Source organism: Mirounga leonina, unplaced genomic scaffold (genome assembly GCF_011800145.1).
Source record: "Mirounga leonina isolate KUSES-001 unplaced genomic scaffold, KU_Mleo_1.0 Mir_168, whole genome shotgun sequence".
NCBI lineage: Eukaryota > Metazoa > Chordata > Mammalia > Carnivora > Phocidae > Mirounga > Mirounga leonina.
This window is the reverse complement of record NW_023270426.1, coordinates 16,461,977-16,489,229: the sequence shown is the minus strand read 5'-3', so window position 1 is coordinate 16,489,229 and position 27,253 is coordinate 16,461,977. Positions and strand designations below refer to the sequence as shown.

General features: G+C 36.5%; 1 protein-coding gene across 3 annotated transcripts in view; it reads left to right on the top strand.

Moving 5' to 3' along the window:
• Positions 1 to 27,253, top strand: part of FNIP1 (folliculin interacting protein 1) — a 151,479-nt gene that overhangs the window by 34,816 nt on the left and 89,410 nt on the right. For 2 of the 3 annotated variants that reach the window (XM_035014070.1, XM_035014068.1), the window contains exon 2: positions 22,625 to 22,751. In XM_035014070.1, coding sequence (XP_034869961.1) covers positions 22,625 to 22,751 — 127 coding nt within the window. Of the gene's footprint in view, positions 1 to 9,025; positions 9,232 to 22,624; positions 22,752 to 27,253 lie in introns of those variants that run through there. The other variant, XM_035014069.1, reaches the window with a different exon arrangement.

Sequence of the window (27,253 nt, the reverse complement as noted above, 5' to 3'; positions counted from 1 at the left end):
CTTCATAATAACAAAGAGCCTTTGTAAATGAATTTTCCAAAATCTCACAGAACATAATGGAAAAGTATGAAATGAAAAAAAAAATGTACCAGTTCTGTGGCTTTCCAGCGTTGATTTTAGGATGTGACGGTGATGTGGTTGTGACATCTGTCACCACACTGATCACCAGATTTGATTTGGCTGATCTGGCTGGCTAGGCGGTGTCCCCTTCCTCCTTCAAGTCTGCTCCATGTGTGTCCCTGCTGAAGCTGCATGGTTGGTTGAAGAGAATGACCTTCCTGGTTAGAAGAGGATTGTTCTTTGGTTGAGAGTACGCAGGTAGTTTCTCTCCCCTGCTAGAACCTCCAAATAAGCTCTTAAAAGTTAAAGTTAGAGCTCTTAAAAATCCATCACTCACAGGGTGCCTGGGTGGCTCAGTTGGTTAAGATCCGACTCTTGATTTTGGTTCAGGCAATGATCTCAGGGTTGTGAGATTGAGCCCCGAGTGGGGCTCCGCGCTGGGGTGTGGAGCCTGCTTGAGATTCTCTCTCTCCCTCTGCCCTGTCCACCCTTGCGTGTACATGTGCACTGGCTCGCTCTCCAAAAAAAAAAAAAAAAAAAATCCATCACCCAAAACTAGCTGTTACTTTTTAGTGGTAACTTAAGATGCCATATCTGATTCATTGCCTTTACACTATTTAGAAAATAAAGGCTATGTGACTGTATTTTAAAAATGCAAAAGAGTTAAAATATTGGCTTCAAACATATATTGGTTCATTCATTTAGTAACCACATTGTGGGTTTTGTTGTTGTTGTTGTTGCTTTTATACTGGATACTTGCTGGGCCTTTGGAAGAGTCACATCCTGTGAGGCAGCCTGAGCCTTTTGTAGCCTGGTAAAGCTTAGAGACCTCTTCTCAGAAAAGTGTTTATGAACATTTAAAATTCATAGGATTATAAAGGAAACTAATTACCTTGAAATAGTTGTCAGGGTGCTAAATTTGCAATATGGTAGTGTGTAATATGTATTAACTCATTAATATTAAGAGTTATCAGTGGATCTGAGAAATATTATAATTTTTAAGTAATGACGAGCATAAGCTTTTTTTCTAGATTATCTGTATCAACTATATAGTCTGATGAAACTTTGATTCCTAACAGTGGTCAAAGTTATAGGAATTGCTAATACTACTGAAGTTGGTTGCCTATGTTTTAACTGAAGGAAATGCTAAATTGTGGTAAGAGGTTGGTGAAAGTGAGTATATCATTTTTTTCCCTACCCAATTTTATTTTCCACACTGAACCATAGACCCCTTGTTGGTCTGTAGACTTGAACGTAAGTAAGCTCTTTTAGGAGCTGTGAGACTGGCATTTAAATAGTTGGTTATAGTTGAAGTCTGAGTGGGGATTTCATCTCTTTCAGCTTTGTGTTTTCATAATTCCACAACGCCTGGGAAACATTAAGCAAATGAGATTCATTTATGTTACTGCTTTTATTAGTAGTTTGTTTTTGTAGGTATGTAGTATTCCATTGTATGTGTGAAGGTTCCTAAAAATACATATATCTGGGCTCCAAACCCTGAATTCAGAAAGATAATCGGGAAATGGTAGTGTGTTGGAAACTGAATATGATGAGGGTGTCACTGACTAGAGTGCAAGGTTGTGACAGTGTCATTTGTTGTGCACAGGTTGATTGAGGCATTAAAAAACTGTGTTAACTTTTTCAAGTTTGGTTTAGAAGGGAGGGAGATGTGCCAGGAACCTGGAGGTTTTTAGAGATAAATGGGTGGAAGAAACAAATGGGAGTTACAAGAAATGGGAGTTAGAAACGGGCAAGACTGAACAAGAAACCAGAGGGATGAGATCAACTTCATAGATTTGGAGATGGAGAGGAGCACCTTTCCCTTTAAGGTAAAATGGGTGTGTGTGTGTGTGATAAGATTCGGCTCTCCAACAGGTAAATCTAAGGATGATAGGGGAATGGTTATCTTAAATTTGTGAGCATTGATGTGACAGGAAATGAGGAGTCATTGATGGTTTTGTAGTAGTGGGATGGCCTGATGAAGCATTATATTCCTAGAAGGTGAGTCTGGAATGAGTTGAAATAGGAGAGCCTTAAGTTGAAAAGATGGCTATATTTACTTAGGATGATTTGAGGGCTTGGACTTTAGGATTGTCATGAGAAATGGAAATGATAGATACTAGAAATATATTTGTATTTTTGTGGTTCAGAGGTTATTTTGGGAATTGTTAGCCATTTAAAGTATTAGCTAAAAAAATATATTAAAAAGATTGAATAACCTAATGGAATTAGTGTTAATGAGATGTTTAATTTTCCAGGTTTTTGCTTTTATTGTATGTGCCTGTAGAATCACTACTGTGATTCTGAATTAATTTATTTTTGGTTCTTGTGAAGTTTTCTCTGAATAACCTATAACACATAGACTCCTCTAAAACCTATTTCTGTATTTTAGCCAATATCCCAATTTTCAGGTATTTATTTAGGCTGGTAGTGAAAGAAGAAACCTTATAATTTTTCCTTTTTGGGAATTCAGAATACTCTAATATGATGAATCAGCGATGTTTGCTTTCTTTCAGATAACTTCTTGATTCTCATAATTCCAGAAGCATTTTGTGAATTCAGAGATAATTTTCAAAACAGTGGCCTTCAGATTGATTAAATGTATAAAATACTAGAAGTCTGGTTGTAGAACTTCTTTTTCTTCTGTAACTTAAAAGTTAAACTTACTGGCGAGGCACTAGCTAAAAGAGTGACATTTGTAATCTGTCTGCATATTTTGTTCAATTTTTCATATCCTCAAGAATCCTGAGATTATTTTCACCTTAAAGATAAATTTATTAATGTGGAGTGCATTTCAGTAAGAAAAAAATATTTTACTCTAGAAGCTGTCAGTTCTCTGCTGCTGATTTTCAAAATTATATCTCTCTTCCTGACTTTTCAGCAGACACACACACACATTTTAACTTCCTTTGGGACATCTTTTTTTTTTTTTTTTTTTAAAGATTTTATTTATTTATTTGACAGAGAGATTGAGAGAGAGCACAAGTAGGTAGAGTGGCAGGCATAGGGAGAGGGAGAAGCAGGCTCTCTGCTGAGCAGGGAGCTGGATGTGGGGCTCGATCCCAGGACCCCAGGATCATGACCTGAACCGAAGGCAGCCGCTTAACCGACTGAGCCACCCAGGCGCCCCTGGGACATCTTCTTTTTGACATCCCTCCAGTGCCTAAGGATAATTATAAAATCAAATAGTTTAGGCTTCTTATTTCTACTCTAGGTTATTTTGAGGAATAGTTTGCTTTGCCCTAGTACCATATTTAATTACTTACTAAATTTTTTTTTATTTTTGCTTTTTTAAATCCTTTTACCACCATTGCCATTTTCATCATCCTAGGCCCAGTATTGGCTCAGGTTGGTTCTCTCTGTTACATTTTTAATAGCACCTAAATTGTGTTATTCCTTTGCTAAAGAATGTGTGAGATTCTTGGGTTTTGTGTTTTGTGTTTTTGTTTTTGTTTTTTTTTTTTTGCTCATATCTGAAAGCTTTAGAATTCTTATATATGAGAATTTTAGTGGGTGAACTTTACCTTTTTTTCTGAATCATATACAACCCTTGGATTTAGTAAGCCTGTGAACCTGCTGCTTATATTTTAGGGGGTGAATTTTACCTTTATTTTCTGAATCATATACAACTCTTGGGTTTAGTAAGCTTGTGAACCTGCTGCTTATACTTTACTCTCATTGGTTTTTTTTTTAGGATTTTATTTATTTATTTGAGAGAGAGAATGAGAGAGAGAGAGAGAGAGAGAGCACATGAGCGGGGGGAGGGTCAGAGGGAGAAGCAGACTCCCTGCTGAGCAGGGAGCCTGATGCGGGACTTGATCTCGGGACTCCAGGATCATGACCTGAGCTGAAGGCAGTCGCTTAACCAACTGAGCCACCCAGGCGCCCTACTTTACTCTCATTGTATAAGTTCTAGTCAATGCCGTGCCTGTCTCCTCATATCACAATGCCCCTCAAGTATATGAATTTTTTTTTTTTAAGATTTTTTATTTTTAAGAGAGAAAGAGAGGAGAGAGAGAGAGAGAGAGAGATCTCGAGCAGGGAGGATGGGGGAGGGAGAAGCAGACTACCTGCTGACTGGGGAGCCCGACGTGGAGCTTGATCCCAGGACCCTGGGATCATGACCTGAGCCAAAGGCAGATGCTTAACCAACTGAGCCACCAGGTACCCCTCAAGTATATGAATTTCTAAAGAATTTAGAATATATCTTATATTGGAAACTCCATCATGTGAATGATTAATATTTAGGTACATACCCTGTCTTCTTAATTAGATTATAGGCCCTTCCAAGGCTGAGATGTTTGTTTCTACCTCTACAAAAGCGTTTTATTTCACTTTTATTTATAATAATAATAATATATTTGCAGTGTTAGTATTTCTGTAGCATAGAATAAATATAATTTTCTATCTTATGCTTAGTCTTGTGCCTAGTATAAAATAGGTCTCTAATGTAGGTGTTTTCAGTGAGTAAAATGTAGATTTAGCAGTTAATAATAGCTTCCTTTTATTGTATATTTACAGTATCTCAGGAATTGTGCCAAATGCTTTATACTAAATTAAGCTCCTCTAAATCGTTACAGTTGTATGAAATAAGTATTGTTATTTACATTGATAATTGTAATATTTACCAATACAGCAATAAATAAATTACAGAACTGGGATTTTGTACTTTGTTCTCTGCTTTTAAAATCACTTAATGACTGTGCTGTACTCCTTCCCATAAAGTGTATTTATTTGAATTTATGTGTTTAGGATTTTTAAGTTTATATTAAGCATCCTAAGACTGTTTCATTTTTAATGCATGGTTATGAATATGAAGCTTACTTTGTAAATTTATGCTCCTCAAATATAACATAGTTGTATTGCATTATGCATTGCACTGTTATTAAAAAGTCTGGTTTGGGGGCACCTGGGTGGCTCAGTCGGTTAAGCATCTGCCTCTGGCTCAGGTCATGATCCCAGGGTCCTGGGATCGAGTCAGACGTCTGGCTCCCTACTCTGCGGGGAGCCTACTTCTCCCGCTCCCTCTGCCTGCCACTCCCCCTGCTTGTGCTCTCTCGCTCTCTAAAAGGAAAAAAAAAAGTCTGGCTTGACAAAAGTCAGAGGACAGTGTATACCATGATAAATTCCAAGGTGAAGGTGGTCTTCTATGGATTTTGACCTTAGAAAGGGAAAACAGTTTGCCTAAGAAGTGAGACTCAAACCCATACTGGTGTAGCTATGTATCAGGATACAAGCTAAACTTTGTAACAGGGACTGCAAGATACAGTAAAATAAGATAAAACTTTTTCTCTCTTACATTAAAAAAAAAGTTGGTAGGAGTTCTTGGCAGGTAAACAGTGTAGTTGCATGAGATCTTCTAGTATTCCAAACTGGTAGGTCAGCTAGGACAGCTCTGCCATCTTTAACATGTGACTTCCCTTCCTGAGTCCAAAGAGACTGTGCTAGTTATTGCTATTTCCTAGCTATCAGGAAAGGGGTAAGGAGAGAAGGAAAAGCATTTTGTATTTCAGGGGATGACCTAGAAATTGCACATACCAGTTCCTGTTATAGTTCATTAACTTGAATATAGTAGTATGACCACACTTACAGATGCAAGGGAAACTGGGAAATAAGTCTCTAGCTAGGTAGCCATGTACCCCAGAAAACTCTGGTAGTTTTGTTATTAAAAGGAAGGAAGAAAGCAAACTCCAGGGAACAGTTGGTAGTCTTAACCACAGTCTTAGTTTAGTTTTCTATTTGAATGGCTGTGGATTTTGGGATATAATGATAAATTCTTAATGGTGTCTGATAAAAATGATAGTACTAAATGTGGAACATTTTCTACATAATGAGTAAGAGATAAATCTTTAGTTGAGATCTTTAGTTGAGATGAATCTTTAGGATCTTTAGTTGAGAAAGCAAATTTATGGTGGGCAATCTGGTGGGGGTGGGGATTCAGGATTGGAAAATAGCCAAGATAAAAGGTATGGAATCTGGGAAAATGTAGGTAGTGGTAAAGAGAACATTGAAGTGCCCAGCTACAGACAGTCTCACTCAGCCACAAGGCACGTGCACTCCAACTAGTTGAGGGTTTGTATAACTAGAGTGATAAGGTAGGGCAAAAACATTTATTGCATAACTGACCAGAAATATTTTTTTAATTTTGTTTTAAATGATACTGGGTAAAGTAGGACTATTTTGTTTTTGTACTGCAAGCTTTATCCCCTTTCCAGGCAGATAGACATACTACTTATTCTTTGAATACATTTTTTTTGTTGTGTTGGGGTGACACAAGACCACCCCCAGGTTTGGTGATTTACTGGAAGAACTCACAGAAGTTAGCATATGGTCATACTCAGAACTCAAATTTATTACAGTGGAAAGATACAAAATTTGTAAAATCAGAAAAGGAAAAGGCCCATGGAACAAGATCCAGAGGAAACCAGGTGCAGACTTGCAAGTGCTCTTTTCCAGTGGTGTCACACAGGATGTGTTTAAATCCTCCAGCCATTGTGTACTATTACTGGGGATGGTCAGGTAGTGCCCAAGGTTTTTATTCAGGACTGGGCATGGAGCTACCTCTGACTAGCATGGACCAAAATCCAGACTCCCAGAAGAAAAGCAGGTATTCAGCGTAAATCACATTGTACAGGTTAGTTATAGTAAGCTTCACTTACCAGTGAGAGGACGTTTCATATTAGTGTTGGGAACTGTTTACCAGTCAAGTTCACAGATGCCAGCCTAGGCTAATGTTGTACGCATGCCTTCCTAAGGATAGCAATCTTAGGCCTGCCATATTAACTTTTTTCTACACACTGTTCTCTGGCTTTATTCATGCTAGTTTTCTTGATTTCTTGTAGAATGAATGCCCTGTCCCCAAGTAGACAGAGCCAAAAGTAATAGTTTGTAGATTGTTTTCATGTGTCTTATTTTATTTGATTTTCCCAACAGCTCTATGATTGTGGTTGGTGGAGGAGAGAAATTTTATTAGCCATTTTGTGGATGAGCAAATAGAGATTTCCGGAATTTAAATGGTGTCCAGACATCCTGAAGTCCATTGGAGGCCAGGTTCTATGAGTTACAAATATTTTAAATACTCTTTTTATTTTTTTTAAAGATTTTATTTATTTATTTGAGAGAGAATGAGAGACAGAGAGCACGAGAGGGAAGAGGATCAGAGGGAGAAGCAGACCCCCCGCTGAGCAGGGAGCCTGATGTGGGACTCGATCCCGGGACTCCAGGGTCACGACCTGAGCTGAAGGCAGTCGCCCAACCAATTGAGCCACCCAGGCGCCCCTTAAATACTCTTTTTAAAAGATTTACACATTAAAATTGGATCAGCACTAAGAAAGAAAATTAAAGGAAAAAGGGGGATATATATAAAGTTAAATATTCTCATAGCTTCCCATAAAATTTCTCTATTATTTATGACTTCGACCCCTTCCTTCCCAGTGTGATCTTGGGAGGAAAAGAGAATATAGTCTGTTTATATTAGGTTTACAATGATTATTCTCCTTTTTTGAGGATAAAAAGTTGGGGGGGAATAGTGAATGCATTACCCCCTGAAATAACTATATACTCAGAGTAAGAATGAAGAAGTAGGCACTAGAAAGGATGTTTTTATTTCATTCTCATAAAAAAAGCCACTAAAATCCTGTGTAATGTTTTGTTACTATTAAACTGATCTCAAGAAGTGTCATCAGAGTTCCTGCAAAAACTAGTTTTTACTTACTAACAAGCTATTAAATGTCATCCATAATGCTAGACACTGGAATAGACCTGTGTGGGAGAGAAGTATGGTCCCATCCTCACACGGCTTATGGTCCAATAAAAATGGAGACAGTAAACACGTAATTACAACAGTACTCTGTTAAGCACCAGGATAGGGGATCTTCGGTGGTAGTTTAGGGCATTTTATTGGGGGGAAGAGAGAGAAATATACTATGGAGATTTTCCCTCTTTGGCTACCTTGTGGAGAGTAAATTGGAGGGGAGCAGAAGGAGAGGTTGGGAGACTAATTTAAGTGGTTAAATACGGTAGCCCACACTAGGATGATGGCAGCGTGGTAATGCTGGTGGTCTGACATAAGACATTTTGGTGGTATAATAAATCGGACTTGGTGACTTCTAGATTTTTGGTTTAAGCATCTGGGTGAAAATACTTTAGTAGGTTGACATTAGAGAAATAAACTTAGTTGATTCACCTGCTGGCTTTCCTTTTTTGGAACACTTCCTTTTTTCCTCCATTTTTTTCTTAACTGTAGCACTTTGCTGGTTTCTGAGCTAGTGGCTATCAAGCTTTTCTCTGGCTAGTTCTTCAGTGGAAAGACAGATCATGTCCTGCTGTAAGATTATGATGCTCATGAAGGTGTTTTGTATTCCTTGGACTCTGAGAGGGGATCCAGAACCTGGGGAGTCAAAGAAGTGCTTATTGAAATGAATGTGAAGTTTTGGTACAAAACTAGAGGTAAGGAATGTAATTGGAAAGTAAGTGTCTCCCTTCCTTTCTCCAGTTCCTAGTTTTATTTCCTAGGGGTCACTTCTTAGAACATTATTTGTGTATCTTTGTATTAAGTTTCTTATTTATTTTACTTTATCTTATTTTACTTTGATGTACATATGAGAATATTATAGTACTCTGATGGTGTACATACTGTTTTGAACCTTGTTTTTCTTCATGTAGTAATTACCATGGAGATCTTTGTATACAGCTCTGTCTTCTAGTTTTCTCCCCTTTAATACATTTAATGCTGAAGTAAACAGCTTATATGTGATTATAATAAACCCACATTTGCATCAGAGGCCTATCATGAGTGAGCTCTGAAAGCTTAGATCGACCTTGTGAAATCATTCAATTTACTTTTGTGTCTGTATGCAGGCTTTCTAACTTAAACAGTCAAAGATAGGTTATTTATTTTTTATTAGATTTTATTTTCATTTGAGTAGTTGACACAATGTTGTATTAGTTTCAGGTGTACAACACAGTGATTTGACATCTTTTTTTTTTTTTTTTAAAGTAGGATCCACGCCCAGCTTGGAGCGCGATGCAGGGCTTGAACTCATGTCCTTGAGATCAAGATCTAAGCTAAGATCGAGAGTCAGATGCATAACTGACTGAGCCACACAGGAACCCCTCAGTATCTTTATACGTTATGCTGTGCTTTAGGTTCCCAACAAAATTGAGCAGAAGGTATAGAGATTACCCATATATCTCATGCCCCCACAGATGAAAGATTTTAAAAGTTTCTGCCTATGAATTGTGGAGAAATTGCTAGTGTGGCAGATATTTATATATCTCAACAAGTACCAGGATTATTAGAATTAATTATTAAGTATGACAGTTAAAATAAAGAAAAGTTACAGTTTTTAAAACTGGGACAAGAAGGCAATGTACTTGTAAGAGACAGGTAATTCCAGCTGCATGTCAGTCATTCACCAAATGTTTATTGAACTCTAGATATGTGTGACACACTGTTTTAAGTGTTAAAGAGATAAAACACAGTGCCTATACTAATCATAGAGATAGTCCTATCTTACAGATGAGGAATCTGGGGACTAAAGAAGTTAAGGCATTTTTCTTAGATCACATTCAGTCTGTATGTAGCAGAGTTGAGATTTAAATCTAAGTTAGGCTGATTCAGAGCCCATTTTTTTGTTTCTCTCATGTTGGGTGTGGGGAATGATTCTTGGTCTTAGCATATTGTCCATTAGGTTGTGGATTAATAGCCCATTGTATTAAGGCATTTCTGTTACTGCAGTAGTCATATCAGCATAATACACTGATGCACTCTTTGCTTTTTCTGGAAGAACATGCTGATACGTGTTAAAATACAAACCCAGTGAAAGACTGGGTTTTTAAAGCAAGTTGAAATGTCTCTGTTTCAGAACCAACCAAGTAATATGACGTGGTAGTTTTATTGAAGTATATAAATAAATATATTTTTATTTTTATATTTTAAATTAATATATTTATATAATATAAATATAAACTTTATAAGTTCAAAGGTCGTATTTTGTTCTAGACTTGTCTTTGTGAGTTCAATAGAGTTCAGATTAGTGAGCCAGTTTACTTATGACCGCTGTGGGTCCTGTGATCATCAGGGCTTGCTTTTCCAGTTGCTTGTCATCTGGTAGAATACAAGCTTGCTGTGGCTTCCAAGAATGTGTGTGTGTACTTGTCTGAAATGGCAGAGTTGGGACACCGCGAAGTTGAGAAAGGAGCTCTTCTGTTTTAGATGAGCCTAAGTTCCTTATAGATGGGAATTGTTGAATTGCTGGAATGTAGCCATGGTTGCTTCTGTGCACACCAGCCATTGTTGAGTTAAAGTGCCCTTAAAAAAAAAAAATTGGCATTCCTAGTCTGCAGCAGCTGCCAGGGCAGCACTTAGTTTACACAATACTTAGGTTGATTTTCTTTAATCATATATTTATAGTAGAAGACATAACGGAATTGAAATGTAGTCGTAATTTGCTTCTGTAAAGATTCCAGAGTCTTCAGTGAAACTAAAGAATAGGATTCTACTTGTGAAATGGTAGGACTGAATAGACGGAGCCTTTTGCAAAAATAGATTTTGTCATGGACAGTAATTTCCCAAAGGCTCTTAGTCTCCCATGGTTCCGTTGCTAGGATTAAGCCTTTTTCATTGCAGCATGTAGAAGCTTTTATTTGAGTTAAATTCAGACTTCTTGGTATGTCACCTGACAGTCTCGTGGTTTCAGATGAATATGGTTCATTGCTATTATTAACCTGAGTTGGCAGTTGTGCGTAACTGGAGTTTTTAGGGATTTTGAAAAGTGGAACTGCGTAAGAGAAATTAGAGATGCCACTAATGTACATTTTAACTCAAGATGTTGTTTTCACATGTTGTTAACACCAGAATCAGCCCAAATCTACTTACAAAGTTGGTGATAAGTTTGCTTTACAATATCTGAAGCAAAAATTTATATGGTGAGATTTTTAGATTATACTTATTTTATGAAAAGCAGTTTAAAATTGTGAAATTATGATAAATTTAATTAGATGGACTTCTTGAGAATGTTTTAAGCAGGTGGTGATCATTATTTTAAACATAGAATTTGTAAATACTCTGTATTAGTCATTGGTATATATATGTGTCTTGTTTTGTTTCTGTCATTCACTGCTCTTCTTTCTTGTGTTTACGTAGGAACACTTACTACAGATATTTGGAAAGCAGTGGGCTTTTGTGTTTGTATCTCATATGCATATTTATAAGTAAAATTTAAATTAAAAACTTGACATTGTTTTAGTTTGTTGATCATAATCTAATTATTGTTATAGTTAATGTTATTCTTGAATTTTAATGACAAGGGCCTGAATTTTTCTGGTAACGTTTTTGATACTCTGTGAACATCTTAAATATGTGTCCCAATAAGTCATTTATGACTTGAATTAAATAATCTTGAATTAGCAGTGAATTTAGACTAGGGTACATTGTTTTTATATTTTAAATAAATCCTACTGTGGAGTTTAAAAATATTTTTTTTGATCATGTAACCCAGTTGAACAACTTGGATACTGGCCCTTTGAATTGTTTTAATTCATTTTAACATTCTTCTAGGGTTCCACTGCAGTTTCTTAAGTTCTTAGGTATATAGAATTAATGTCAGCAAGTTAAAAACCACATAGGTCAGGTGTATTTCAATTATGTGTATGTGATGCTGAAAAATACAGCAACTATGACAGTAGATGTGATATGTGGTATCCCCTCATGGTATGGATACTCTTGCTGAGGTTCCATTTCAAGAATTCATGTGGTAGATTATTAATTTCTTTGAAACACTTTTGTAAAGTTTTAACTTGGTGCATATGACTTTATACATGTTAGGTTAGGGGATAAGTATAAATGGATTTGGGGATCTTTAATGTCCGTAACAGTTTATATTTTTACTTTATATTGTTTTTTTATATGAAAAATCTAATTTGATTAAATGATGGTAATAATCCTACAGCCAAGGAGCTGATTATACTTGTCATTAAAATGTAAATTAGTCATTAGGATTTCATCAGTATTCTGGGTATAATTGAATTCAGTATGACTAAAAATATACAGACTAAAGGTTATCTAGTGTTATTATAATATTTAGTTTATTAAGATGTAGTTGGAGAAAAATAATTGGATATAAACAGCTTATGTAAAAATCAAGACTTTTCGGATAGGAAAAGACCTAAACTGATAACTCATTTTTTGGAACTGAGATTAACAAATCATAGGATTATTTTTCGGTCAGGGTAGAGAATTTTAATTCCTTAGAGAGAGAAATTATTAGAAACATATAGCTTCTTGGGTGAAATGGGTAATGGGCATTAAGGAGTGCACTTGTGATGAGCCCTGGGGTAATATATGGAATTGTTGAATTACTATATTGTACACCAGAAACTAATATAACACTGTATGTTAAGTATATTGGAATTAAAAAAAAGGAAACATATAAGCTTCCTGAATTAAAATGGTACTTCATACACTCACTTGTTCAGGAAATTAAAGTTCCATTATATTTGTTCTCTCTCTCAGCTTCTTATAGTAGTAAGATACTACTACAGAAACATGAAACATGAAAAACTAAAACAAAATATAAACTAAATTTAACAAGTTGTCAATCTGGGAGGAATTTTCACTATTTACAAAATCAGTTTGGATTCTTTTAAAGCAAAATTGGTACAGTAACGTCACCCTGTCACTGATGATCCTGCTTGCTAAAGAAAATTTATTTTAAGCAGTTCTTTAATGTGTGACTCCTAGCAGAAATGCAGTGATACTCTGAATAGTGATCTATATTTTATCTTAATTATATTCCATACTTTAAAAACTTAGTACAATGTGATTTTCACAATTATTTTATGGTTCCCATAATGTTCTATATATGATTTATCTAATTTTGTATATATCCTTAACATTAGGTCTTTGAACCCCTGAGTTGTAGTAGAGTTATTGAATTAGGTCCATCTAATTTTGTATATTTTCTTACTTTAGGTCTTTCAACCCCTGAGTTGTAGTAGTGTTATTGAATTAGGTCCTTGACTTTATAAAAACATATAAGCTGAGTAAATAATTGATGAATATATAGTTCTGTTTTTCCTAAATATAGATGTTCTTTTGATTAATACTGTATTGAATTCATAGCCTTCAGTCATATTTTCTGTTACTGGATACCAAATTTTTTTAAATATTAAAAAGGTGTCCTTTTATTAGAAATTATTGGGAATTGCTGATACAGCCCATATGTGTTCACCATTATTATTTTTTTAAATGCACAGTAAATATATCAAAAGGAAATTAAGATGTTCTCTTGTCTGATACATTTAGGACTTCCAGACTAATAGAAGTTAATTGAAGTGAGGAACTTTAAAAATTGTATATGTTGTAACATTTTATTTTTAGCTTAAGACCTAAATATGCATTCATTTGCCAGTTCTTTCCTGGTCACTGTGTTTTAAAGGGAATGGTGGATGTTATGTCATTAAACATTGACTAGTTAGCAGCAGATTTCTCTAAAGCACAGTCTTTCTACAGGTTTTTAAAATACTCAGATCACTTTCGCCATGTACAGAATATATTTCTCCAATTGAATATGGTGCTTTTGGCTATTATGCTTTGGGGTTCTGATGGTGACCACTTCTTGGCATGTTGTTATGTTGAGAAAGCTTTCTGTTTATCTCTTGTAGCCTAATGTAGCATTCTCTCTCTCCTGCCTTTCCTTCATTCATTCTTCACTTTCTTCTACAATAATTCTTTTTTTTTTTAACCGAACTCAGAGTGTTTCCTAGTACTGGCGACATTCTGCATGTATAGGTTTTGAAACTTGGCTGCCCCCTCTCTCCATTTCTTGCAGGAGCATAAGATTTTTATTGTTTCCCAGGGTTAGTTTGCATCACCTTGCATGCTTTCATTTCAGTGAGACAACATTGATGGGTAAGGCTCAAGAAAAAATAACTAACATAGTAGCAGGTACATAGTAGACATTGCAAATAATTATTGAATAAATAAACTTAAAATCTTCATATTTGGTAAGTATACAGTAACAGATTGTCTCAGGCCCTTTGATGCTAAGAAGTGAAAATGTCTAGATGATCAGTTGAAAGTAGGAGTAGAGGCAGAGAAGAGACTTGTTGGTATTTATCTACAAGTCCATGAAATGCAATTGTTGGGGCAAAAGAATTGGTCAAACAGAAAAAAAAAAGGTGAATTATTTAGGTATTACATTTAAGTGTGACAATCATTAAATGTGTTGAGATACAAACTAACATCGAGCCTGGTGCTTCTCAACTTTTTTTTTTTTTACATTTTCATACCCCTAAGGAGCCTGTTTTAGACATCTTTTTCCTTAATTGCCACCACACCCAATGAAATTTTAATACCATAGATATACTTGTTACTTGCTTTTGGCCACACCCATTGTAATATCTAATATTGTTTTGTCTCCTTCCCCCTCGCCCTCTTTGGAAGCCATCTTGCTGTCGAGAATGCACGATTTAGCTCTAATTTAACAGCCAGTAATGCGTTACAGGAATTTACATGGTCTTCTGAGCTGCAATGTCAGTGAGTTAAGGGAAGTGTCTTTTCTAGTATGTTTATTTTCTATTAGCATTCTTTAAAGGTGTCAGATAAAAAACATGCAGAGCAGATAAGCTGACATAAACTATAAATAACATCTGTGTAGAGTTTTAAAATAGTTTCTGGTTCATCACTGAGTAGTTTTCTTACTAATGTTTAAAATAATAAGCTGAACACAGTAGCTTAATACTAAGGGAAGTTTTGCTGTAGTATATAGATAATTTTTGTGAATGGTGATGGTATGCTTACCACTGTTAATGATTTGGCTTAGTTATGTCTTCAGTTAAATTTTGACAAAAAGAGGCAACTGGATGAAGTAGAAAGCATGGTGGATTAGATACTAGAAGATTAGGTTTTGGTATAATAAAGGATTATGCCATTCTGTTTGCCTGCTGAGTGGAAGTGAATACCAGTGGATGATAGAGATGGGAGTGAAAGGAAGGGGCATGACCAGCCAGCCTAACCAGAACAGTGACTTTCGGCAGGTGATTTTTGCTTTTATTTCACTTCTTTCATTTGAAAAATGAATAAATAAAACTATTACCATTTAAAATTGTCTGTTAAAGGTCACTTTGGGGTTATTCTTGTTGTTTAACATCATGTTCTCCTAGTATATTTCTGTTTTTAATTTAATTTATTTGAGAGAGAGAGACAGAACACAAGCAGGGGGTGGGGCAGAGGGAGAGGAACAAGCAGACTCCCTGCTGTGCTGGATCCCAGGACCTCGACGTAATGACCTGAGCCAAAGGTAGACGCTTAACCTACTGAGCCACCCAGGCGCGCCTCCTAGTATATTTCAAACAGAATTAATTTGTCATGCAACATTTTGGTAGCAGATCTATTTATTCAATTTCAATTTCAGTTCAGTGTGTCTCTAAATTTCAGGATTTGCCGCTCTTTTTCATGATAAGATAAAGGGAATCAAAAGCTTTATCAGTAACCCCCCTCCATTTCAGGGACATACTCTTCAGAAGCACAGATCTCTTCCCAAATAACTTTTGACTTTTTCTTTTCCTTCCTTCCTTTTTTAACCGTGAATGACTGTAAGGCCTTCTCTTGTCAAACCAAATCAACTTCAAACAAGATTTCTATTTAAATATAAAGCTATGTTACTTCTATCTCTGTTCTTATTAAGGCATATCCCACAGTCTGAGCCCTGTAGGTCTTGAGCCTTCTTCATGTCTCCAACCTTGCCTCCCCCATCTAATAATGCCTATGCTGCCTTTTCTCTGCACCATTTCAAATTCCTTCCTTATGTTTTCACTTTCATCACAGTTTCTCCACCTTTTTGCACTCACAGGCCATAATTCCTTCTTTTGCCCTTTCAGTACAGGATGCTTCTTTTTTCACACACTGCCCAACACTGGCTGTAGAAACTTGACCCCTACTGTTGCTTGGAGACTGTTCTTGTCCTCTTATGAAAACCTCTTCTTTTCTGAGGCCTTTGCCATAGTACCACACTTTGCTCTAATTTGTTGTTGGCATCCACTGCTGACCTTCTACCAGATGGCTCTCTAGTGTTCTTCAAGAACTTAGACACTTAGGTGATTGTGTTTCTTTCCAGATTACTTTGTACCATCATCTTGGGCAACTCACACATCTAACATTCTGGCTTCACAGTACCTTTTCTTGCTCTCTATCTTGATCTGTTCTTGACTAGACCTTGAGTCTAACTATGAGCTGACTCTCTTCTCTTTCTGGGATCCTCCCATTCTGACCACAACTTCATATCCTTTGATCTTTTGTATAAACTTGCTCTCTAGTTTCATTAAGACTACTGTTGTTTGTTTGTTTTCCTTCCTCCTATCACCTCCATCCTACCCTTGTTTCCTGAGCTGATATGTCCAGACCTCTGTATCACTCTTAACAGGCTTGCCCCTGTTTTTCCTTTGCAGCTACTCAGAAAATCTCCTATTAAATACACTGTTTTTTGCCTCTTCTATGCCTCTAGGCTCCCTTGTGATAGTATAGAAAATTAGTCCTAAATCAGATTTATGATTTTCAGCTCAGCTGGCTTGGTAGTACTTTGGCTTATGCTTTCCTTAGGTTAGCACCTTTCCACATTTTCTTTGATGACTGTCAGAACTTTATCTTCCACAACCTGTACCTGAGTTCAGGCCATACATTTCATATATACTTAGGTACATGCGTGATTTCTAGTTTTCAGAAAAAACAGAAGTGATCAAGTGTAAATGCTCTTTCTTCTCTCCAACCTGAGAACCTAGCTGCAGTAGTTTTCATTTGTAGATCCTCTTTTTCCTGCCTCAGCAAGTGCATTTCATAGTTCATTAGCCTTACTCAGAGTACGGTGTCCCAACTTGTCTGGGATCTTAGTCCAACACTTCTCTCTGGTTGCTTTTAGACTGTTTCTCTGATACTTTCCCATCAGTTTAGAAATACGTATATTTAAGTATATACCCTTTTTGGATAGATAGATAAAATGAAAGGATATATTTATGTATAAAGATACGTATAAAGATATATCTGTATATTTCTATCTGTCTCTATATGTTTTTCTTTTTCCTTTAAGAAAAAGCCTCTTGTAGCTTCTTTTACCTGTCTGGGGTGACCATAGACCTTTGTTGCCCAAGAAAATTTCAGTTTGCTCCTGTGTGTTTAGGGTCCCCCTTTACTTTCAAAACTCTGCAATTTTTTTTTTAAAGACTTTATTTATTTATTTGCGAGAGAGAGAATGAGAGACAGAGAGCATGAGAGGGAGGAGGGTCAGAGGGAGAAGCAGACTCCCTGCCGAGCAGGGAGCCCGATGCGGGACTCAATCCTGGGACTCCAGGATCATGACCTGAGCCAGAGGCAGTCGCTTAACCAACTGAGCCACCCAGGCGCCCCAAAACTCTGCAATTTAATTGGTGAATTATATGGTCACATTATCCCTTTATCTCCCCATTTCACAGGGAAGCCTTTCCAAATAGCACTATTTTACTCTCAGCTGTTTTCCCTTCATGCCTTTGCCATTGCTATGTGAGTACCCCCACCCCACTTCTCTACTAAAATGGTTCTTGCAAGAGTACCAAGGATCCCCAAATTGCCAAATCCCATGGACACTTTTAGTCTTTATAAATTTTGGCCTTTGGTACTGCACAGTATTCCTTTCTTCATCTTCATCTTGCTTAGCTTTTTTTTTTTTTTTTTAAATCTTCCTTAACTTTTGAAATAACATTTTACCATGGGTTTTCTCTTTTCTTTCTAGTGGTCTGTCTTTACTGATCTTCCCTGGTTTCTCTGCTTCTTTTCTCTCTGTCCTGAAAATACTGCTGTGTCCTAAATTCTAGTTTATTGGTCCTTCACTTTCTTTTCTCTTTTCAATTAATATGTTTTCCCCGAATGATTTTACTGCCAACTATGTGTCAATAACTCTGTGTTTACAACTCTACTCTGAGTTTTTTCCCTACACTCCAGACCGTTTTTTCATCAATCTTTTGGACATTTTTTCTGAAGCTGTGTTTCAGGCCCTTTAAATCCGTTAATGCCCTTATCTCAAATTTGCTTTCCCCCTGTATTCTCCACCTTGGTTAATGGTATTTATTTTCATCAGATTGGAAATGTGAGAGTCAGCCATCCGCTTCCCTCATTCCCCATCTACAGTCTCTCAGGTCTTATCTCTGTCTCTTTCTTTCTGTCTTCACTGCTGTTCTTTGGTTCAGTTTATAACATTATTCTTACCTCTAGACTAAATCACTCTAGTCACTCCTCCAAGTTTCTGTCAACGTGATTTTCTAAAATGCACCAATGATCTTGTCACCTGTTGTTTAACACCCTTGTTTACTCATTACCTGAATGATTATGTTCTTTTGTGTTTGTGTGAAAAGCTTCTGAGTTTTGATCTGGTACTAGCCTGCCTTTGTAGCTCTGCTTGTTGCTTCACTGCACACTCCTGAGCTGGAATCACTAAGAATTACAACACATGCTGTTTTCTTCTTTTAGGGAAGAGAATGGTTAGGTTTAGGTAGTATTTCCTGCTTAATTGATAGTACAGAATAATCGTTAAAATCCTGGACTCCAGAGACATACTATCTGGAATCTAAACCCAGCTTTGCTATTTTTAGTAGGTAGCAGTGTTATTTTGGGCAGGTTACTTAATTTCTCCCTGCCTTAGTTTTCTCAACTATGAAATGGAAATGGAGTTGTTATGAAGAAACTCCATACATTTTGCTGTAAATGCTCTCTCTACTCCCCTGACCCCTCCTGTTCTGTCACATGGATTTGTTTACTCTGGATAGGTCATATAAATGGGGTCATACGATAATGTGGTCTTTTGTGTCTGGCTTTTTTCACTTAGTGTTATGTTGTCAGGGTTCATCCATGCTGTAGCTTGTATCCTTTTCGTAGCCGTATAATATTCATTTTATGGCTCTATGACATTTTAATACCACTTTTTAAAATTACTCATCAGTTGATGGACATGCCTTTGTAGCTTTTTAAAGAAAGTTTGTTTTATTTTTTTTAGATTGTGGACTATGATAATTCAATTTATGTACTCATGAAATAATTTATTTAGTTCCTGTAGTGCTAACCTTTACATAGGGTTATGTAGTTTTACTTATTTAATGTGCTCGCATCTAGGAATTCAAAGATGAGTAAGCTTTGCCTACAGGGAGCTTTTCTTTCTAGTGGAGGAAACTGGCATGTAAACAGATAAAGTACAGTGTGGAAAATACTATTAGATTTATAACCTAAAGTAAGTGTAATCTCAGAAGTCAGCAACTAACTGCTGGCAGTGCTGGCAGAATTAGTAAAGGCTTCCATGGAGGTGAGATTTAAACTAGATCTTTAAGAATGAATGGGAGTTTTGCCAAGGTGGTTGAGGATATTTCAGGTAGAAGTAGTAGCTTACACAAAGGCGTGGAACTGAAATTGTCTGGTGTGTCTTTGCACCTTTGAGAAGATCACTGTGTTGGTATTATGGGTAATGTAAGGTAAGTCTGGAAAGGTAGATTAGGGCTGGATTGTGAATATTTCTATATCTATGCAAAGGAATTTAGCTGTTATTCTTTGTGTGTCTTGGAGATCCCAGGGGGTTGGATGAATGAGATGGCGGCCTCTACTCGTTGAAGGTCTGATGGAATACCTCACATCCAGCAAAGCCTAAGTTTTCCTTTTTTTCAGAAAGTTTTGTACATATAGTCACTTATAAAAATCAATATACCTCGCTGACTCACACACCATCCTCTTACTACCACATCTGTCACAGTTTATTGATTCCCTATTTAGATTTCTTTATTTCATCAGCTACTTATCTGGAATTATCATGTCTATTTATTTCTTTACTTTACTACTACTATTTCTTGCTTCTAGAGCAGGTTCTTACTTACCTTGCCCTAACCAGTGCTTCGTACATGGTAGGCACGTATCTGTATTAAATGAATGAATGAAGGAACTATTTTGCCTCTAAAATCTTAAGTCTAGTTTTCTACCCTATGATTGTGGTTTCCTCTTTCTTATCTCCCTGCCTCCCCACTATAGCTGTTCATGTTATTTCAGCACTTTGACCCCCCTGCCTCCATTGTCTTCTAATCTGTTAGCTTCCCCCTCCTCACTTTCTTATCTGAATAGCATAGATACTCCTCTCCATCGTTCCAGCTATTTTTTGTCTTTTGCTCTATTTCCAAGGCTCCCCTTTGCTTTTGTCCTATCTCCCTATCAAAATCCTTACCTTGGCTCAGTCTGATCCAAATTGAAGAGGAGTGTTTGCTAGAGAAAATGACCTAACTGTGTAGTTTGTGGCAGGTACATATTCATAGTCTTAAACTTGTAGACTTCCAGCATTGCCCAGAAACCTTATGTTTCCTAGTCAACGTATTCTTTCCCCATATCACTGTTCTGTTTTTTACTCTCTGCTATTCCCACATTTTACAACCTTTCCTTTATTTCTCTTCATCTACTTTACAAAGAAAATAGGGTTCTTAGAATGAATTTTCTCAGCATTTTACCTTAATATCTACAGTTCTTTCTGTATCTATGTCCATCTTTGCCTCCTTTCTTTCCAGTCCTAGAAAGGATTATCCTTCCTTCTCTTTGAAACTAATCCTTTGACCTGTACTTTATACCTATCCAACTCCACTTCTTCAGAGGCCTTGTTTTGTCAGTCACCATCTCCCTTCCCCTTCATAATCTTTGTCATCAATATGTAAATATGTTCAGATGTGTCCTATTTAATAGCAAAATAGCTATCACTCCATGATTGTTTTTCTTTCTTTCCTTGACATTTGTCTTAAATTCACTATTTTCTCTGTTCTTCAGTCCTCTGCGATCTGACTTGTTGTACTTTTTATTCCTTAGAAGTGTCCTTGCCATGGTCACCAATGATTTCTTTGTTTCTGAAGCTAGTGGATGCTTTTTAGCGACTGCCATGGTATTTCTTCCTCTCTAAAATGCTCTTCTAGTTTCCATAAGACCTCTTTCTTGATTTTCATTCTATGTTGGTGTGTTGGTTTTTTTTCCTTCACACAACAGCAAACTACAGTTTAGTAAGTCAGTTCCTAACACAAACATTTACTAAGGATTAGACAGGAGAAAACTAAAATTCTATTTACTGTCAAGAATTTGGAATGAAGATGTTTTACATTGCCAATTATGGGTCACTTAAGATGCATTGATGAAGTTAGGGTTAAGGTTCTCTTAAGGAGATGAAGGAACCCAATCAAGAGTTGTAACTGATGGATTGTGAGGAATTGACCATTTAGCCTGACATAACTAACAACAAACAGCTCCAGGAATGGGTGTTCTCCTATGTGTTAACACCTGTCCCGTCAGTTGTAGTGTATTCAGCTCACTAGTTAGTATCTCCACCATATAGTTCATTGTTTTCTCTTTCTCTCTACTCCCTTATCTTACTCACTTCATTAATTTTTTTAATTGTGACAAAGAATGCATATATAAAAGTACATTAAAAAATGCAGTGGCTTTTTTGGTACTCTAAAGTGAATATTGAGGTAAGCACTGTCCAGACTAAAAATAGAACACAGTGCCCCAGTCTACCTGCTATGTTCCCTCCTGGTTATACCACCATCACTTCCCAACCTTATCTTGATAGGTAACCACTCACCAGACTTTTGAAACCATCACTTCCTTTGTTTTCCTTATAGTTTTAAAAACTAAATATGTTTCTCTGCCTAAAACGTTACCTGATTTAAACCTTGTATAAATGGAAAAATATAGTAACTCTGGGTAGGTATGTGTGTTGTGTGTGTGAGAGTATGTCATTGTCTGATTTCTTTTGCTCAGGGTCTGTGTTTTTGTCTATAGTTGAAGTTCATTCATTGTATTTGTTGTGTCTGAATATATTTATTTGTAGTCTGAATATACCATAATATGTTTATCCATTCTATTCTTGAGGAACCATTTGTATTTTTCCATGACAGTACCTTTATGAAGATTCGATATAATGGAATGGAATGGAATTGCTGGTAAAACTTAAAAATCAGTTATATTAGATTTTGTCTATTTATTATATAGATTTAAAAAAACTATTCTCTAAGAAGAGTGAGCCAGTTTTTACTCACACCAGCTTTGTATGAGAATTTCCACTGCATTTGGCTTCATCACTTTTTTTGTTTTTCTTTTATAAGTACTTAGCTGCTATTCTATAATCTGAAAACTGTTTCTGTCTTTACATTTCTATATAAAGAATCAAAATAAAACTGTCTAAAAATATGGATTAATATTATACCATCTGGATTCATGCCATGAAGCAATATGTATTTTCATTGTATTAAATATAGTCACATATTTTTATTTGGTTAACCATTTTTAGATTCAAATGGGTTGACTATATTGTATGCACTTGCTACAACTTTTATTTTACTTTTTAAGCTACAATGCCATTGCTATATAAGTTTTTAGTCCTAAATGGTGGTATTTAATAAAAAGTACTTCTTTATATACTTTAGCAATAATACAACTTAGGGTTTTATTATATAGGTTTTATTTCTAGGAATTTATGTGGAATATTTATGAGAGTAACTAATGGACCTATTTTTTTTTTCTTTAAAGTTGGCCTTTGCCAGAGTTTGATCCAAGCCAAATTCGACTGATTGTATATCAAGACTGTGAAAGACGAGGAAGAAATGTCTTGTTTGACTCCAGTGTTAAGAGAAAAAATGAGGACATATCAGTATCGGTGAGCATTGTAATTGATTTGGTTGAAATTTAATGTCATATGTTTTAATTCAAGAAAGAATGAGTAAAATTTCAATTATGGCACTTTTGTTTGTCAGTATAAAACATCTTTATCATGTTTACAAAATTTAGAACCTTGATTTTGAAAAATTTTAAAGGAAAAACACTTCCTTTATTTGCTACCATTCTAGCACCAGGGAGCATTATAGTTTCATATTTATTTTCCTACATAATTGTATTGTCAGATATGACTAGAGCTTTAGGGATCCTTATAGAGGATATGGCCCAAACCTCCCATCTTACAGTTGTGGAAAGTGTGACCTGGAGAGATGACATTATTTGTCTGAAGGAGCAAAGCAAGTTAAATCTCTCGCCCTTAGTCCCCCTGCTACAGTGTAAAAAGAGCATCTATTTTGTTAACTTTCAGTGTCATATTTTGAAATATATTATGACTAGTTTAGCAGTAGTACATGGACATTCACTTGGTTGTTCAAGGAAATGTTAACCTTAAAAATAGACCTGCCAGTTATTTTACCAGCCAAAGATGGGTTTATTTGGGAATAAAAAAGAATTGCAATCCGGGACAAACAAGCTGTGGCAAAACCATAGACAAGTTGGAAAGAACAAAGGAGAGATGTGCTTTTTTAAGGAGAAAAAGGGTAGGCTGGTAGGCACTAAAAGTCCACTGGGGTAAACTGAGGAGCTTGAAGTGTCATGGCTTCTCATAGGTGGAGCTGCTGAGGAGGGCAGTACCGGGGGTGAAATGAAAAAGTGTCTGTTCCTCAGCTGGAGTAGTAGAGTAGTATCCACATGCAAGGTCAGGTCCTTGTAAGGTCAAGTCTTTCTTTTCCTGTTGGGTCTGCAATTAGCTACGAGTAGGGCATGAGAGCTACCCCTGCAGAACCTCCAGACTCCCTTTACTAACTTTCACAAAAACCTAGGTGATTGTCATTATCTTTGCTGCTGCTACTGTTACTATATTTTCTGGCATAAAGACTCATTCCCCTAGATCTATATACTCTGGGAATTGAAGCTTGGAATAGTGTTTTCTCCCTTTCTCTAAATTAATAATTTCACTAACATTTTGGTAAACGACTGAAAACAGAATACTTTGGGAAAGCTTTTCCTACCAATAGAATTGTCTGTTAAAGCAAACAAATAGGGGCGCCTGGGTGGCTCAGTTGGTTAAGCGACTGCCTTCGGCTCAGGTCGTGATCCTGGAGTCCCGGGATCGAGTCCCACATCGGGCTCCCTGCTCGGCGGGGAGCCTGCTTCTCCCTCTAACCCTCCCCCGGCTCACGTACTTGCTCTCTCTCATTCTCTCTCTCTCAAATAAATAAATAAAATCTTTAAAAAAAAGCAAACAAATACTTGTTTTTTGAGACTTTAGGAGTTTATATTTGAGGTTTTGTGTTCTTAAACATATATTGGGCATAGTCTATTTATAACTGCATGCTCAGCATCAACTACAGTGGTATATAATAGGAACTTGACTAATTTTTTAGTTATTTTGATTGTCAAGTTTTATAATGTCCCTTCTAATTACTAACACATTGCTCAGTTTTCTGGAGATGGTGCTTTGTTTAGATTTCTTAGCCATTCTTCACATACTTTTTTGCAGTGTTTTAGAAAAAAGAATGTTCTTAAAGTGTTGTTTACTTGTACAAATAAGTATCTCCAAGTACAAGGCACTTGGAGATTTAGCCATATCTGTCCTCTTGGTGCCTACAATAAGGTACCCTTCTTCTAGGGGAGTTAGACATTGAACAAAAAAGTACACCAGTAGTACCAAATAATGATTAAATGCTTGAATGAAACACACAGAATGCTTACGAGATTGCATAGGAAGGAACCTAGTTTTCATCAGTTTGTATGTAGGGATATTAAGGAAAGTCTCATTGAGGAAGTGAAATTCAAGCTGAGATTTGAAGAATCTCATGGAATCGGGGATGAGTATTCCTGGTAGCAGGACTTGCAAATGCAGTCTACAAAGTGACTTGGAAGCTTGGTGAATTGAAACAACTAGAAGAACACCAGTCTGGCTGGATTGATGTAAGTAGTATGTAAAGTAGCTAGAGATGAAATTGGAGAGAGAGAGAGAGGGAGTCAGAGAATTTAGAGCCTTATCAGTCTCTGAGTTAGAAGTTTGAGATTATATCCTAAATACAGAAGGAGGCCCCTGAAGGGATCTTGTTTACATTTCAAAAAATCAGTTTGGTAGAGAGCCCAGAAATAAACCCATGCATATATGATCAGTTACTCTATGACAAAGGAGCCAAGAATATATAATGGAGAAAGGATAGTCTCTTCAACAAATGTTGGGAAAACTGGACACAGTCACATACAAAAGAATGAAATTAGACCACTATCTAACACCGTACACAAAAACTGACTCCAAATGGATTAAAGACTTGAACATAAGACCTGAAAGCATAAAATTCCTAGAAGAAAACATGGGCAGTAACTATCGATGGGAGAAAATACTTACAAAGCATATATCCAATAAGGGGTTAATATCCAAAAAATATAAAGAACTCAATAGCAGGGGCACTTGGGGGAGCGGTGGGGCTCAGTCGGTTCAGTAGCTGCCTTCGGCTCAGGTCATGATCCCAGGATCCTGGGATGGAACCCTGTGTCAGGCTCCCTGCTCAGTGGGGAGTCTGCTTCTCCCTCTGCCTCTACACCTGCTCATGCTCTCTCTTGTTCTCTCTCCTTCTTGTAAATAAATTAATTAAAAAAAAAAAAAACCTCAGTAGCAAAACAAAACAAAAAACCCCAAACAAGTGCAATTAAAAAATAGAAGATTTGTATAGACATTTTTCCAAATAAGACATACAAGTGGCCAATAGTACATGAAAAGGTGCTCAGCATCACTAATCATCAGGGAAATGCCAATCAAAACCACAGTGAGATATTACCTAACACCTGTCAGAATGGCTATTATTAAAAAGACAAGAAATAACAAGTGTTATTTGTTGTTGAGGGTGTAGAGAAAAAGGAACCCTTGTGCCTGGTTTATGGGAATGTAAATTGGTGCAGTCACTATGGGAAACAGTATGGGGGGATCTTCAAAAAATTAAAAATAGAACTACCATGTGATACAGCATTTCCACTATTGGATATTTATGCAAAGAAAATGAAAACACTAACTCAAACAGATAAATTCACCCCCATGTTTATTTCAGCATTATTTACAATAGTCAAGACATGAAAGCAACCAGTTTCCATCAGTGGATGAATGGATAAAGAAAATGTGGCGTATATATACAACAGAATATTCTTCAGCCATAAAAAAAGAAGGAACTCTTGCCATTTGTGACAACATGGATAAACCTTGAGGGCATTATGCTAAGTGAAATAAGTCAGAGAAAGATAAATACTTTATGATCTGACTTATATGTGGATTCCAAAAAAAATTAAAGTCATAGCTTATGGACAATAGGTGGATGCCAGAGGGAGAGTATGGGAGATGAGCATGGGTGACAGATGTCAAAAGGTACATACTCTCAGTTATAAGTCATGGGGATGTAATGTACAGAATGATGATTATAATTTAAAATTCTGTATTGTATATTTGAAAGTTGCTGAAAGAGTAAAAGTTATAATCACAAGAAAAAATTTCTAAGTCTGTATAGTGATGGATGTTAACTAGATTTATTGTGGAGGTCATTTTGCAGTGTATAAAAACATCAAATCATTATGTTGTACTCCTGAAACTAATATAATGTTATATGTCAATTATATCTCAGTTTAAAAGACAATAGGGAAAAAAATCACTTTTGCTGCTATCTGAAGAATGGCTGGATATGGGGGATAAGGGAGAAGGAAGTGTTTGGTGAATCCAACACTTCACTTTGAATAGCTGAGTGATGAGATAGCCGCACAATCAGAGAATTGTGGATGGTTAAGCAGACAGTTGAAATCTAAGGCTGCAAATGTGATAAGCGTATCTTCTTTGCATTTAGACTGCTGATAGCTCAGCAGAACTACGCCGAAGCTGAAGGTTGATATTGATTGCTTTGATTTTTTTTTTTTTTAGGAAATATTTATTGAGGTTTTTTTTTTTGGTTGATAGTGTTCCATTGGATTGCAGCATATGACTTTTCCTTTATTATTTATCTTGATTAATGCTTATTTATTGTGGGTTTTTTTTTCAGCATTCTTACTTTTTTTTTTTTTAAAGATTTTATTTATTTATTTGAGAGAGAGAGAATGAGAGAGAGCATATGAGAGGGGTTAGGGTCAGAGGGAGAAGCAGACTCTCCGCCAAGGAGGGAGCCCGATGCGGGACTCGATCCAGGGACTCCAGGATCATGACCTGAGCCGAAGGCAGTCGCTTAACCAACTGAGCCACCCAGGCACCCGCATTCTTACTTTTTTAAAAAAAGATTTTATTTAAGAGAGAGAAAGGGAGAGATAGCGTGTGAGAGAGAGCACGAGCAAGGGGGGAGGGGCAGAGAGAGAGGGAGAGGGATAAGCACACTCCCCGCTGATCAGGGAGCC